The 13,747-nt window shown below is 47.0% G+C and overlaps 1 protein-coding gene across 2 annotated transcripts in view; it reads left to right on the top strand.

The window, feature by feature from the left end:
* The window catches only part of LOC124179768 (neurogenic locus protein delta), an 81,349-nt gene that overhangs the window by 39,417 nt on the left and 28,185 nt on the right, over positions 1-13,747 (top strand). The window contains exon 1 of one of the 2 annotated variants that reach the window (XM_046564490.1): positions 11,598-13,043. The exons of the other annotated variant lie outside the window; for it this stretch is intronic. Within the exon in view, the coding sequence (XP_046420446.1) occupies positions 12,984-13,043 (60 nt within the window). The 5' untranslated portion in view covers positions 11,598-12,983. Of the gene's footprint in view, positions 1-11,597; positions 13,044-13,747 lie in introns of those variants that run through there. 2 annotated transcript variants of the gene reach the window in all.

The following is a 13,747-nucleotide window of genomic DNA, read 5'->3' as shown; positions in this document are numbered from 1 at the left end:
ACGGTTGTACTCGCTCTACGCATGTCGGACTATTTATAGACCATATTGGCAAAGTGGCGGGGATTTTGACTGATCTAGAACGACAATGCGGAGGAATTTCATCGCTGCATTAGACATGGCAGTGTCGCACCGTTACGGCGTTCGCTGATTGTGAGTCCAGCCAGTTTTCACATTTGGAAGTCATTGTAATGTTTCTCTTCGTACGGGACAAGGCAGTAAGAGGCAAGATATTAAACTATAAATTCATATGTATACAATTTGAAGATGACTGGTTACAATTACGATACTAATGTGCGACTCGGGTCTTTGCTGCAGCAAACGGTAACTGTACAATAAAGGTTGTGGGGAGAGAAATACATACTCGATGCGATAACAGGAAGGCAAGAAAACCTATACCTGGTTGTATGCAACTGACGAGCGTTCCCAGTTTAGTCGTATTTAGGTATACATGGGCTAGGCTATGTATCGCACATCAGCTACGAAACCTACGTTGCCTAGAAATAAACGGTTCTAATGGCGTCTAATTCGGAGCAACCGGTGTGCAGGGAATAGTGGGGGAAAAAAACCCGAAAAACAACTAAACTCTACAAAAAACGAAGGCTAATGAAATATGGATCCGATCCTCCACGCGGTACGGAACGAACGCGTGCAGTCTCCGTGTAAATATAGAACAGCCGGAAATCTCCGGGGTGAAATTTTTCACCCAACTAGTAAGCAGTAGTTGGATGAAACGTCGAGATGCGATTGCATCGCAGAATTGGCCGCTTTGCAAGTCGATAGAAATAATTGATACCACTTTCTCGCGTTTCATTATGAAACTCCACATTTAATTGGTTATAGTTACATCCGAGGAAAGTGCAAAGTCAGCAATTATTTATTTACAGCCTGCTGCGGAATCACAAATTTTCTGTCATTTTATATCTTTCAATTTTGCGGATGCGGTAACAGAATTTTGGGCACACTTTTTTTCTTTCACTGTCAGCCAAATGCGGGCGAGCTCTCGCTTTCGCTGGTCGAGTTGCTGTCTATCATCGCCGATGTTACAGACGGTCCAATTTGTCGATGATGTGCAAAAATTATGCTTCCGTATCACGTTCGGCGTTTTCTATACCGCCGTCGTCACAGTCCATGGAGTAATTAAAGCTCTTTCGCTTGTTTGGTGTCCGCATTATTCCGAGGAGTTAGACTGTGGCTAATATGCCCGGCCCTGTTCGTAATAATGATAATTAACTTTGGCGCATAAATTATATCTAGTATATTATACGTAATTATACGTATGTTCTATTGTACATACACCGAAGCGCCAGAGCGCCATTCGTATTATACCAGTTATTCAACCATGTTTTTGCTTAGCTGCAGTCTGCGCGATATCGGGAAGAGCTGGTACACCCGACGGGCTATAAATTGTGCAAACAACAAGCCAGCGAATTATTGTTATTCTGTGTTTATCCTGCAGAGCTATGCATGTATCGGTGCTATATAGCTTCGACGCTAATTTCCGGAGGTCAAATTGGCCGCTGTTTATTCATCCAATTAATCAGTTGAGGGGGTTCATATGCGTAGGCAAATATGCGGCACTACACTCCGTAATTTGATTAAAGTTTGATTGAAATTTAGCAAAACCTGCGAAGCAGCGTGTTTACTTCTCGAACATATAATTCAAGTTGAGTCTATGCTCTTCTGCTAATGCGTATTATACAAAAATGTGCGGGTATAGTTTATGCATACAAAACTCGTTCCGAAAGTTGTCATTGGCAATTCGTTAAAGGGAATCTCGTTTACCGATCAGCCAAGATCATTACGAGTATATTGCGAATTCTATTATTTTCGCATCATTGCAGAATCTGAAATCACGTAATTTCTAATCTTTCTCCGATCTTGTTTTAGTAAAGTGAATATCTTGATTCTTTCCGTGGTCGCGGATTCACGTGTTTTATTTTTTTTCATACTTTTTTCTTTTGTCATATGCGACCTATTTGGCTGTTTGGTAAGAGTATTTAACTTCTCACTGCTCCTTGTAGAAATGCTTTATGTGTTAACGATTGACATTTAACGAATATTCACATTATCCAGCATCTGGCATTGCAATAAAGTGGGCCTCACCGCTTGATGTATAAAATGGACCGTTTTGGAAGAGATAACCTATACACGAACAGCTAAATAGTATTTCAGTTTCTCTTTACGCCATCCTATTTAGTATTACGTGAAAAAGAGAATATCAGTGAAATGATGAACAACTAACGGTACAACAGACAAGAAACATTGTCTCAAAACATGTCTACTTGTCTGTGTATAATATTATAGGCACTGTAAAATGAAGAATACAAAGGCGTTGCAACTTTTCCAATTCCCATAATCGGCAAAACTTCAAACATTTAATTTCATCCCTCGTATATTACATACCCGCGTCTGTAATATCTGGTGCTTGACACAGCGGCGAAGATCGATCGAGCAACGTTGGCGAGAAAATGGGAAAATAGGAAAATGGAAATTGACCATATGCCAGTAGTGGCGCAGCTTGCCAATATTTTCGACTTCCGGATGTTCAGGCGAGATGACGAGTGCTCCGCATGCATCGGAGCTGCGGGGAGCGGGGGTCGAGAGGCTGAAGAGTGGGCAGTGGCCGAGAGAGGAAGTGGCTGCGGCGGAGGCTGGCTGCAACCACCTTGGCTTCCGGACTTCATCCCCCTCCGCCCCTCGCTCCGTCTGTCGTCCCGGCAACCACCGCCTGCAGAAACCACCACCGGAACACACGTGTGCCGTGTACGTACCTACAACGCCGCGTTTCTCTCTTATGCTCTCTTATTCCCTCTTATTCCCTCTTATTCCCTTTTATTCCATCCCTCTCTCTCTGTCAAACGACCGTGAGTCCAAAAATAAGAGCAACGCTTCCATCTCGCTCCTTCCTTCCTTACTTCCTTGCAGTTTCTCGCACTTCCTTCGTCCCGCTTAAATGCACCCGCCTCCTCTTCCTCCAACTTTTTTTTTTCATCCTCTCTACGTCTTCCCAGAGAACGATCTCACAGCTGCTCGAACCCGGTGAGAAAATTTGACGTGACACGCGAGGGTGATAAAGGAGAGCCGAGCCCCTTCCTACACCTTATACTCTTCTCCTCTCTCTCGATACTCCCTCGCTTTTAGCGTCATCGAATCCTCTTCGATACGTCGTTTAATTGGACGTTTGTTCGCCCGATCGATTTTCCACACACTCGAAATCCACTCTTCGTTTCTCGTGCGAATGGAGCGAACAGTCGACGGACTATTGCGGGTTAGAATTATTCTCGAGTGGGTGAATTTCAAAATGCGTCACTCTCGCTATCCCTATTTTTACATTCCCATTTTGGAACGATATACCTTTTGTCGACATTTACTTTACACCAGTTTTTTCAGCCAGCATTTTAGCCATGAATATCCGTTCACGGTCTAGTACGAAAATACAAAAAAAAAACAGGAGATACTGGTGAAAACTGAAGTCTCTCTCGAGAGTTATTGAAACGGTTTGCTTCACCAACCTTCGGATACTATGCGAATAGATCTTTTACGTATTGTTCATTTGGTAGTATATTTATATTTTTATGGCCTACATAAAACTTCTCACCGGCATTCTCCAAAACTCGTCACAGAAATCAGTTTCATCATTTTTTAATTCTACTTTTTAATTTATCTCATGTTTTTTTTTTTTTTTGCAAAAAGATCATTTTCTATTCAGATGGAAAGAACATGTTAACCGTAAATTTGCACAATTGGCCATTACAGACAGAATGTCGAGTAATTTTGCAGTCGAAAATAGTCGTAACCGTCGTTGTTCGCGTGTTGCACTTCATCGGCGCAATAAACAACCACGGTAGGATAGAAAATATTCTTATTCTTGTTCTCACGGTGGCTTGAGATAGAAATCCGTGATTAAAATACGGAAATAGACAGTGAAATTCTGGCCTTGAACTCACCGGCTACACGTTCGCAATATAATCGGGAACGATTCCTGAATATCATTAAACATGTCCCGCGTTTAAATCCAAGACCGTATACACCGTGGCGCGAATACTTTTTACATCGCTCGTTTTTCGGCGTCTTCATAGTCATTCCATTACTCTCGAGCAGTTGAAACAAAGCTGTGGGAACGATTAAAGTAGGATTATCATTTCTCGCAACTATCTCCACGGTTATCCAACTCCTCCAACGAAAGAAAACTGCCACAATTAGCCAATGCTCATTAGCTTTCATCGAGCTGTCTGCTTCGTGAACTTGATGACCGATCGTTGTCCATTCTATTAATCATCGAGTAATTAAATATCCTTGCTCTCACACGTGGCTTGTTGCGATTCGATCTACCACTCGCCGTTTCAAGAATCCGTTTTCCCGGCATTCGCACACCCTCGATCCTGCAATCCATGCAGCGAGTTATTTATTTTCTAGATAGCGGCGGTCCTCGACGCCGCGAATCTTCGCCAAGACCGAATACCGAATTATCTAATAAAGCACAAGAAACGAGAATCCCTTCGGGGGCAAGGCGTGAATCATGTCTCGATGTTACGGACGGGTGGCGACGGCCAGTGTCCATTGAATTGCAATTAACTGGTTCTTTGTATCCGTGCGATCGAGCAGCGGCCTCCGAACGCCGTCGCGTCGGCTGCGTTGTCGTCGTCTTGGTCGTTTTCTTTCATCGCATTGTCATCGCGACGTTGAGTAAATGGGGGGAGAAGGAGAGGGGAGGCATTAACGCGGTAGCCGACATGGAGAAATCGACGGTGTTACACCAGAAAGCGAGGATAATGAATAGGTAATACCCTTAAGAGCGGCGGTCGGTGATCGGTTATTCGGGCGTCGCGTCGTCTTCTTCGTCGTCCAGCGCTTGGCAGAAGCCAAAAGCTCCGTCGGCCACGTGTGCAAGCTCAATATCGGTGAACAGAAGCTACGCGCCTCGGACGGTTAGAGACAATGCTGGCGGTTTCCACCGCTTTTAACATAACAATGCGCGATGTCATAGCCGAAGCTTTGTTCCCACAGGTTTGTACGACGGATGGACGTACGTAGGTACGTACAACGACGGATGGATGGATGGACGAACATTCGACGTCAACTGCAACCCGTGGACGTGACGGGAATGAAATTCCGACGCTCACGTCAGGCTGAATTCATCCCGATCCCGACCCCCTCCACACCCACACGCACCTGTTATCAAACATCCGCAATGTGCAGCCTTTCACGCGCTCGTCTATGTACTCGGGAATTTTTCCACTCTTTTTGTTTCTCACCTTTTATTCCTTTCCTTTTAAACGCCTCACACGCGCCCCGAGCGGCGTGGGCGGCGGTCCAAACGACGCTACATGTTTCCGTAATACTGGAAACAATGCGGCGAGCTGTCTATAGGTGCGGGCTTGGACGATCTTTATGGCTTTTTAACAGTCACGTGACCGTGCGAACGAAACGACCCGATGATACCGCTTGATTATTGAATATACACGGATATGGGTATACAGTTTACAAGACGGAGAACCGAGGGAAACAGCTGCATTCATCCTTGTTGGGCCCATTTTATCATTTAACTTGAAGAGTTGGTACAATTCGAGAACAAGACCAATAACAAACACGCTAAATTAAGACGTTAGGAAAGCCAAACGAAAGCGAAATCAAAAACAGTGTTCACGCTTTTCACTCTAAAATTCTCCCTGCAATGAAAAAAATCATTTTTATACGTGTATGCTTTTATATTATACACGATGGAAAAGAAAGTGGGCTGGTGTAAGTTTCTCGTGCAGGAGGTTCGTTTTCTAAATCCAAGCTTACAGGAGTATCTGTCCCGCGTTTCGGGCAAAGAAATCCAATTAGAGCTTTTCTTCACGTCAGCTCAGGTATAAGAGACGAATCTGCATTGGGTTTAAGGGTAGCCGGACGGTTAGCGAGCGTGGGAGTGTAAGCTGGCGTTTTCGAAGAGGGCTGCTACCGACCTGAGGAAATCCAATCTATTTTGACCTCCGCGCTCTTATGCTGTATACATATATAATACGCAATTCAGCTATACTCGTATATAGCTGTTGTTGACGCGCGTAGTCAGTTGGAAAGATTAATTTCCCCTAGACGAGGCGTAATTGTGCCCCTTATTGGCATTTATAGACGTTATACACGATATATGTTTTTTTTTTAAGTTTCTCTTCGTTTTTTTTTCTTCCTTCTAACGACAATAGACGGTTGGCTGCAGAGGCAGAAACTCGTTGCGTCCAGCGAAGCGAAGAAAAGGGTTATAACGAGAGTCTTTAACAAGGAGGCAAGAGCCCCATTTTACTTTCCCTCGGTGCTCATCGACTGACCCAATGGGAAAGCTATTAATTTCCAATGGGCCAAAACGCCGGCTGCACGCCAAGGAAATCCTCGAAAGTCAAGGTGGGATTCGGCGCTTCTCTTCTTCTCTGGCTCCTCTCTTCTCTTCGTCGCCCTTCCCTTCCTCATTCCCGATGCAACGAACGAGGAGCCAAGAACGAAGAGCGAATACTGAGGAACGGACGGACGGCGGCACCAACTGCAGCCTCTTTCCGAGATCCAGATGCTGTTCCTGATGCCGCGACGCACGAGAAACCCGAATACAAGCTACACGGTCGGATGTACAAGGTACTCTATCCCGCAGGCCTGGCCTACCTTTATAATCTTCGGTGACAATGAGTTCAGAAGAATCGGATGGGCCCAAAGACCTTTTCATCGATCGAAGCTTAGATTTTTTCTACATCAATTTTTGAATCGATATCACATTCGTGAGATTGAAAACCAGAAAAGGATATCATCTCCTGCGAGAACGTTGAACGTTTATTTCTGCATAATCCTGAGCACAAAGAGAAAAGTGAATCGTTTGTAAAACGCGGTTAATCAGGAGGAGAAGACTTCGAATTTTCGTTTTGCAGACTCTGTCGTTATAGGTGGATGGGATAAGCGTGGCCGCAAGAAGCGACTGCCTGACGATGTAGGTTATTCTCGTAATTAAGTGCCGCAGGCGAGGTTTGATAAGTTTTTATCTCCCAGCTGGTAGACGGTGCAGGTAAATGGGCAACTGGACGTTCTACGGTGCGATGTTGTGCACTGAAGCAGCAAAAAGCTGAACCTGTCGTTTCACGCACTCGTCGAATATGGAGCGCGGTGAATAACGAGGCGTGTAGTTACAGGGGTTAATTAGCGCCCGGGTAAAAACAGCAAACAAAGTGAGTTGGGCCGTTTTGGTACCGAGATGATCATCCTTGGCGCCTGGAAAGAAGCAGGAGCTGCTGCTGCTGCTGTAGAGTGAGGACGAAGACGGAGAAAGGAAAAACTTTGGAACGGTTCGACGGACACACTGGCTGCAGCAGCTGCAACATCCGATCCGTATCTTAAGCTACGCGGGTCTGCTCGGTCAGGGGATTATTGTTATTATTCCTATCGAGGTTCGGTCTTCGGGTTTCAAACCACTCTTCGGCTCGCCTCGACTACCTTCGGTAAAATTCGGGCACGCGTCGCGCGTGCACCGATATCCCCACCACCGAAACACCCCGCGAGGCATTTCCAACCCCCGATTTAGGGGTACGCGCGACTACGAGGCCTTACGAATTGCTCCTTAATCAGGGGCCGGTTGGTATTTTCCCAATTTATCGAGTGGCAATCAGCGCTGCCAACCTGGTGGATTTTTTTTAACAGGTTAGGTGGTTTTGCTGGTAGCGGGTAAACTGGCGATTCTAAATTTTATGATTTTTTCAACAGATTTCGTATTTTTGTCTTTCGGTAAATTCCGTTGCAAGGATCACGTTGGGAACATCGATTATCGGAGAACGATTTATTGCGTATACGAATCTAATGATCGATGATTTATAACGGGATTCACGAAACTTTCCAGTGGGATCAACGCGAGTTGGCGGCAATGAATTTTTCGTCTGGATTGGGTCGACGACATTCTGGCAATGTGTAAACTAAGGAGGATTAACTTTTCGGAAAACTCGATACGCGATCGATAATTCGCACCCCTCGATACATTCGCGGTAAGGACAAACTAGAATTTTCATTCCTGGTCACGATCCCCCTCTATCTCTGTATAAGGATGTATATAAACCCCGTGTAAGTTTTTCTTCTCCGATGCTGCTTCAGCTACTTATAATGTAGAATAGTCTGTAATGTATGTGTATGGGAGATACGCGCGCACCTCGTTAAATTGCTTTGCAATTCTGTAGCGTAACGCAGGCTATAAATTTCTTCCTAAGTCACCAATCGGATTGACAAACACGAACCGCGAGGGGACCATGCAGGGAAATAACCGTTTCCACCATGCTGGGAGGATAATCCTCGAGCGTTGGATCACTTTAAATTAAACACCCCTTGTACAAATCGCTTGACTTTAGCCGGATTCGTTTCCCTGTTAATTGGATTGACGCAATGACGCAATCCGTAGCCTCGGGATGTACGCGTATAGGGAAAGTATTCGACTATCGGGTTATAGTAATCGTCGTTAGTATTTTATCATTGGTTAGTTTTGATTTTGTCGGATATAAGGAGATAAGATGAAATCTGTAGAAAGCAAAATGATACTGTTCTCAGAGCTCTGCGTAAGATACAAAATTCAAAACTAACTTTCCAGAGATGTTCTTCTTATGTTCTGAATTAAGGAAAATAATAATTGCTATGAGAAAAACGTATCGACTGACGAACGACAGAAATTTGTTGGCAGGGTACATATTTTATTATTGTAAAATTACAACATTCTTGTACAGTGTTCTTACTCTAACAAAACTCACAAAAGAAACGTGATATTCATTTTACGATTAAACTTGTACAACTGTAAGTATAAGTTCTATTTCCCGTTCAAATTATTTTATTTTCTTTGAAGAAAAAAACAACAATATTCATTACTAATAAGTTTATATTATTATCGTGCCATTTTACAACGTAGGGTTGATTAATCGTGATAATTTTGATATATCTGCACATTTTCACATTATCACAGTGTTAAGCTCGCTGAAAGTTGATTAAAAAACAAATCTGATCTTCCCCATCCGTCTGAAAAGTGACGAAACTACGAATCACGGGGAATCAAAGATTTACACCGACCCCCTGATGCTTCCGAATGTTATGGCGCTGGAGCATCAGAGGCGATATCGATGGCAACGATAAGACATGTAAATATGAGGATAATGTGCATGGGGTATAAGATGGACAGGTAGGAGAGGCGCGCCCCGGTGTGCGTGCATAAAAAAAGGCTTTCTTTAGGTGCCATCGGTGTGTTTGCCCAGTTGTCAGGAATTCCCAACCCAAGACTGCTGCACCTCCTCGGTTAGTGCCGAGCTTGAGGATTGGACGAAGCTGAGGCATGTACAGCCATGCCTACCTATACCGCCCTGCGACGACGCGGTGCAGTGTGTTGACTTTCCCATAGCACACCGTGCGTTTCCGTTTGCCCTTGGCAAATCTTTATTAAAATACAAGCGCCATAACGTGCAGGTATTCAGGGCGGGACAGAGCAGAGTGCTCGGGACCATGCTGCAGGGTCAACGTCTTAATCGCACCAAGGAAAATCAGGAGAATCGGAACAGAAAAGTGTTGCCGAAGCTTGCAGGGGTGTGAACCTTGAAAACAAAAAGACCATCCAGAATCCCGCATGGTGCGTGCAATGCAGTTCTAGCCTTCCTCCAGCCCTCGGCAATGTCAAATTACGCGAACGGCAAAACGTCAAGGTAATCGACCGGGTATCGTTGAATAACCGCGGTCCACCGAAAAGGAAGATCGCATCGTCGGGCTTGAACTTGAGACAGAAATTCACTCCGCGGTCGAACCCCGCGCAGTGCGTCGAGCCGTGTGCGTGCCGTCCAAACACGTTGCCGGAGAATGAATGAAGGGGGTCAGCGTTGCGTGCCTGCCGAAGAATCTTCCTCGTCGTCGACAGCGGCTTGCGCTACCACCAAAGGCGCCTTCGAGGGGCACGCCGGCGATGCCGTCGCGCGAATCGCGCGAGTGTAACGATTAGCGCTGCGCTATCCCGACTACACGGATACCTACGTCAATATGACCTAGCTCGTCCCGCGCATTGCTTCCTTCGTTACATGGTCTGTGGGTTACATATCGAGTGATCACGTGTGGTGCGCAGGTATCGTTCGCCGCGTGCGGTGTGCGCGCGAAGCGTGCCTGCGTGCTCATGGATATCCGCACAGCGTTGCACAGCGAACGTGTGCGTGAGCGTCACTCGTTTGCAGAGGGGGAGGGGGGTACGCGCACAGGGCAGGAAGTGGTTCCATCTGGTTCCCCCTTGGTCTGACCTGTTGAACCACCGCGCGACCGGAAGAACACTGTACACCTCCGGAGCCCCTCGGCGTAGAGGTGGGGGGGACAGGAGCCCCTTGAGACTCGGGCTGGTTTAGAACAACAAAGGCTTCCATTTACGCCAAAGAACATAGCCGCGTCGCGTTATCGCTACTCGCCTGCGGCACCGTTTGCTGCTCGATTATCACACACTGTTGTCACTACTCCGGCTAGATCCCCTTGTACCCTTTTCACCCCCACAACTTGTCGGTACTTTGTGTATACCTAGACGTTATTACAGGCGCGTTTTTGACGCGCAACGATGTTTCTGGAAGCGTTGAACGTTGTACCGATCTAGGTACATATGGATACGAAATGTACTTTCAACCCTTTCGCAAGGTGTTCCTGAATGTTTGTGAAAATAAAAAAAGAAACATTCAGTTTGTACCTACTCAGCGAGGGTTTTTAGAATTCGTAGTGAGTAACGATATGAAGAGAAAAATCTTGGATCTAGTTTTTATTGTACCTTTCGGCAGAGTGTTAAAAAAATCGTGTGGCTACACCGAACTCGTGGTTCCTGAGAAATCGGATAATACGCGGGCGTCGCGTTGACGTACGACGAGGAGGATAAAAGTGCGGCCGGTGTCTGTACCTACTCGGTATCGCAGGTCCGAAGTTAGGCACCGGCGCTTCGTCGTCGTCGTCGTCGTTGTCGTCGTCGTCGTCGGTCCTCCTCGATCGTGCGTGAGGGGTGACGTCACGGGAGGCACGCGGCGCGTGCCACCGGTCGCGAAGGAGGGAAAGGGGGGGATATCGTAGCCGCGGTAGACGACGGCCTGGTTTGCGCTGGGGATGGTAGTGGTGGGGGTGGCGCGTGCAGCCGGCCTGCAGCTGCCCCTTGACGCGGGGCCCGTCGCCCCTCGGGGGGACCGCCATTATAAGTAGGGGTAGCGGTCGGGCGCAACCTCCAGTCGAGGGTTGCACGCCGAAAGGAACAGAGCACCTCCGCGTCGTTCGACTTTGCAAAAATCGTTGAAACTCCCGAGAGCTTTCGCTACCCCGATCGCCGAACGTGGTCATTCAGTCAGTGCGACCTCCCGGTGCCGTTCGGACGTTTACGATAAAGACGATTGCGAATCGCTGTAACAAACCGAGTGCGGGAGAAAAGGTCGAAAAAGCACAGGGACACGTTTTGCCGCCCCGCAGAGTTTGAAAAAAGCCCGTTCGTAAGCCGCGTAAGCCGGCTAGCCATCTGTCGGCGTCGACGAGGACGAGGGAATAACAGTGTCGGGTCAGTGTTGCGCCCGGTCGGCGATACGCGGCGCGGCGATCGACGCCGTTCGAAGGAAGGCTCGCCGTCCGCTCTTCGGAGGACCAGGAGGCCGGCTGCCGCCTCTGCCTAGCTGTCTGCTCGTGGGGGAGAGACAGCGGACCGAGTTCGGCTCGCGCCAGTAGCCTCTCAGCAACGAACGGAGATAGAGTGAGCTCAGTGACGCGCGCGCGTGTGTTGTTTATCCTCGCCCTGGGACCCCGGGTGAAAATTGACTCGTTCGTCATCCGTCTCCGCGCATCTCGCGTGTCTCATCCGTTCTGGTTCGCTATTTGTCCCTCCCCGCCCTACCTCCCACCCTCCCCCCACCCACCCACACCCACCCCAAAATACCCACCCCCCGACGTTGACGATACATCGTCGGCTCTCTCTCTCCGGCGTCTAATTTCGTCGCCGCGGGTTCATTCCGTTCGCCGACGACCTACGTCCGTAGTAAACAGCCGAATTGATACACGCGGGTGACGATTGTTATGTGTATGACCGACGGCTGTGGCGACTGCGGCGTGAAGTCGTGTAATAATGAATGAATGAACGAATGATGCTCCGATCATCTTCGTACAAACCCGACGTATAATGTACCGGGCATGGACCGTTGTTCTCTCGTTCGCGAACATTGTATGGACGTAAAATACACCGTCAGGAGCATCGATCGGTTGTTTATGTGGTTGGGATAGTTGAACGAATAAACGAGAGAGAAAGACAGGGAGAGAGAGGGAGAGAGAGAGAAAGGGGTGTTTGATACGGAAAATAGAAAAACACCCGTCACGCGTCTTTTTCGTAAAACGTTCCTTGTGTGTGTTGTGTGCGTCGTGTGACACTCTTCTACGTTTCCCATCTACGACACGATTCTGGATTAAAGTGGTGTCATCGTAATCAGTGTGCAGTGTTGTATTCTATATGATATATAATTTATTATCCTTGAATCGTATAGTTTTCTTTTACTTCTTCTTCTTCTTCTTCTTATTCTTCCCGTATTTAAATAACTCGATGATAATATTTTTGTTCGTTGGTTGTTTTTCGTAATTGGCAATCTGAAAGAAGAAGATAATTGGTAATGTAATTGCAGTGTGGTTATCATTCTCTGTGTGAATAAATGAAGATTATTAATCAGAATATTTAAACCCGGAGGGTGTAGATGTCGTGAATAAACGAATATATTCGTAAAGAAATTGAAAAAAAAACGTCGGAATCTAGAGAGTTACAATCGTCGTAGTTGCTGACACATAATACCTACCGACAAGAATCGAGTTAAACGTTCCACGGCTATGCAGTGTCGCGATATTGTTTACTGCACGAAGAGGTAACCTCGCGGCAACAAGAGAGCGTCAATCTCTCGCGTGCGCGCAAACCGGCATCCCTCTGCCACCCTTCCCTAAAAACGAAAAAACAACAAACAAAACACCAACGAAACATGTGGACCACGGTGATACTTTGGACGGCTGCCGTCGTCCTGCTACCCTCACCGCTCGAGGTAAGAAGTCACGAGGGTTTGTCTCTCTCATACCGTCAATGAGAATCAAAGGATTCCCGCCACCTTTTCGAAACGCGTTGCGTGGGGCGCGCGCGAAACTTGAAAACAAACGTTTTCGCCTCTCGCCGGCTTCTTTTGTTTTTCCAAAGCTGACAATAAGAGCGCGGAGTTTGACGGATGCGGGAAGGAAACGTCAACGCGACGACTCTTGGTTCCGATGAGTGACACGTTGTTTGGTCCGGAATCAAAGTCAGTCGGTTCTTCTTTTTCTTCTTCCTCTTCTCGGCGAGGCGAGTCAACCCCACCTTGTGTCCTTTTGTAATCATTCTCGTTTTCAACGCGGAGCTTTTCGGATGACGTCCGAGAGTCAGGCGAGAGTTTTATTCTCGCGACGATGCGACAATTCTCCCTGGGAGAGATTTTTTCCTCACTTAAGGTTTCTTCTTCTTCTTCTTCTTCTTCTTCTTCTTCTTCTTCTACTTCTCGCACGCGCGTCTCCGAGTTCTCTTTCTTCGTGTGTTTAACCTACAACGCGTATCCTTCTCAACTTCTTCTTCTTGCTACGTTCTCAGTATCGCGGCGACCCCCATCTCCGAGAGAAAGAGAAAGAGAGATAGAGAGCGAGAGAGAGTGGTAAGGCTAAGGCGGACCAGAGAGCACCCGAAAGCAGATTTACTACAATGCTAAATCTGGAACCACTCTTT

The sequence above is a fragment of the Neodiprion fabricii genome, chromosome 4, assembly GCF_021155785.1.
Source record: "Neodiprion fabricii isolate iyNeoFabr1 chromosome 4, iyNeoFabr1.1, whole genome shotgun sequence".
NCBI classification, from domain to species: domain Eukaryota; kingdom Metazoa; phylum Arthropoda; class Insecta; order Hymenoptera; family Diprionidae; genus Neodiprion; species Neodiprion fabricii.
The sequence above is the reverse complement of the archived record's forward strand: the minus strand, read 5'-3'. Positions and strand labels throughout refer to the sequence as shown.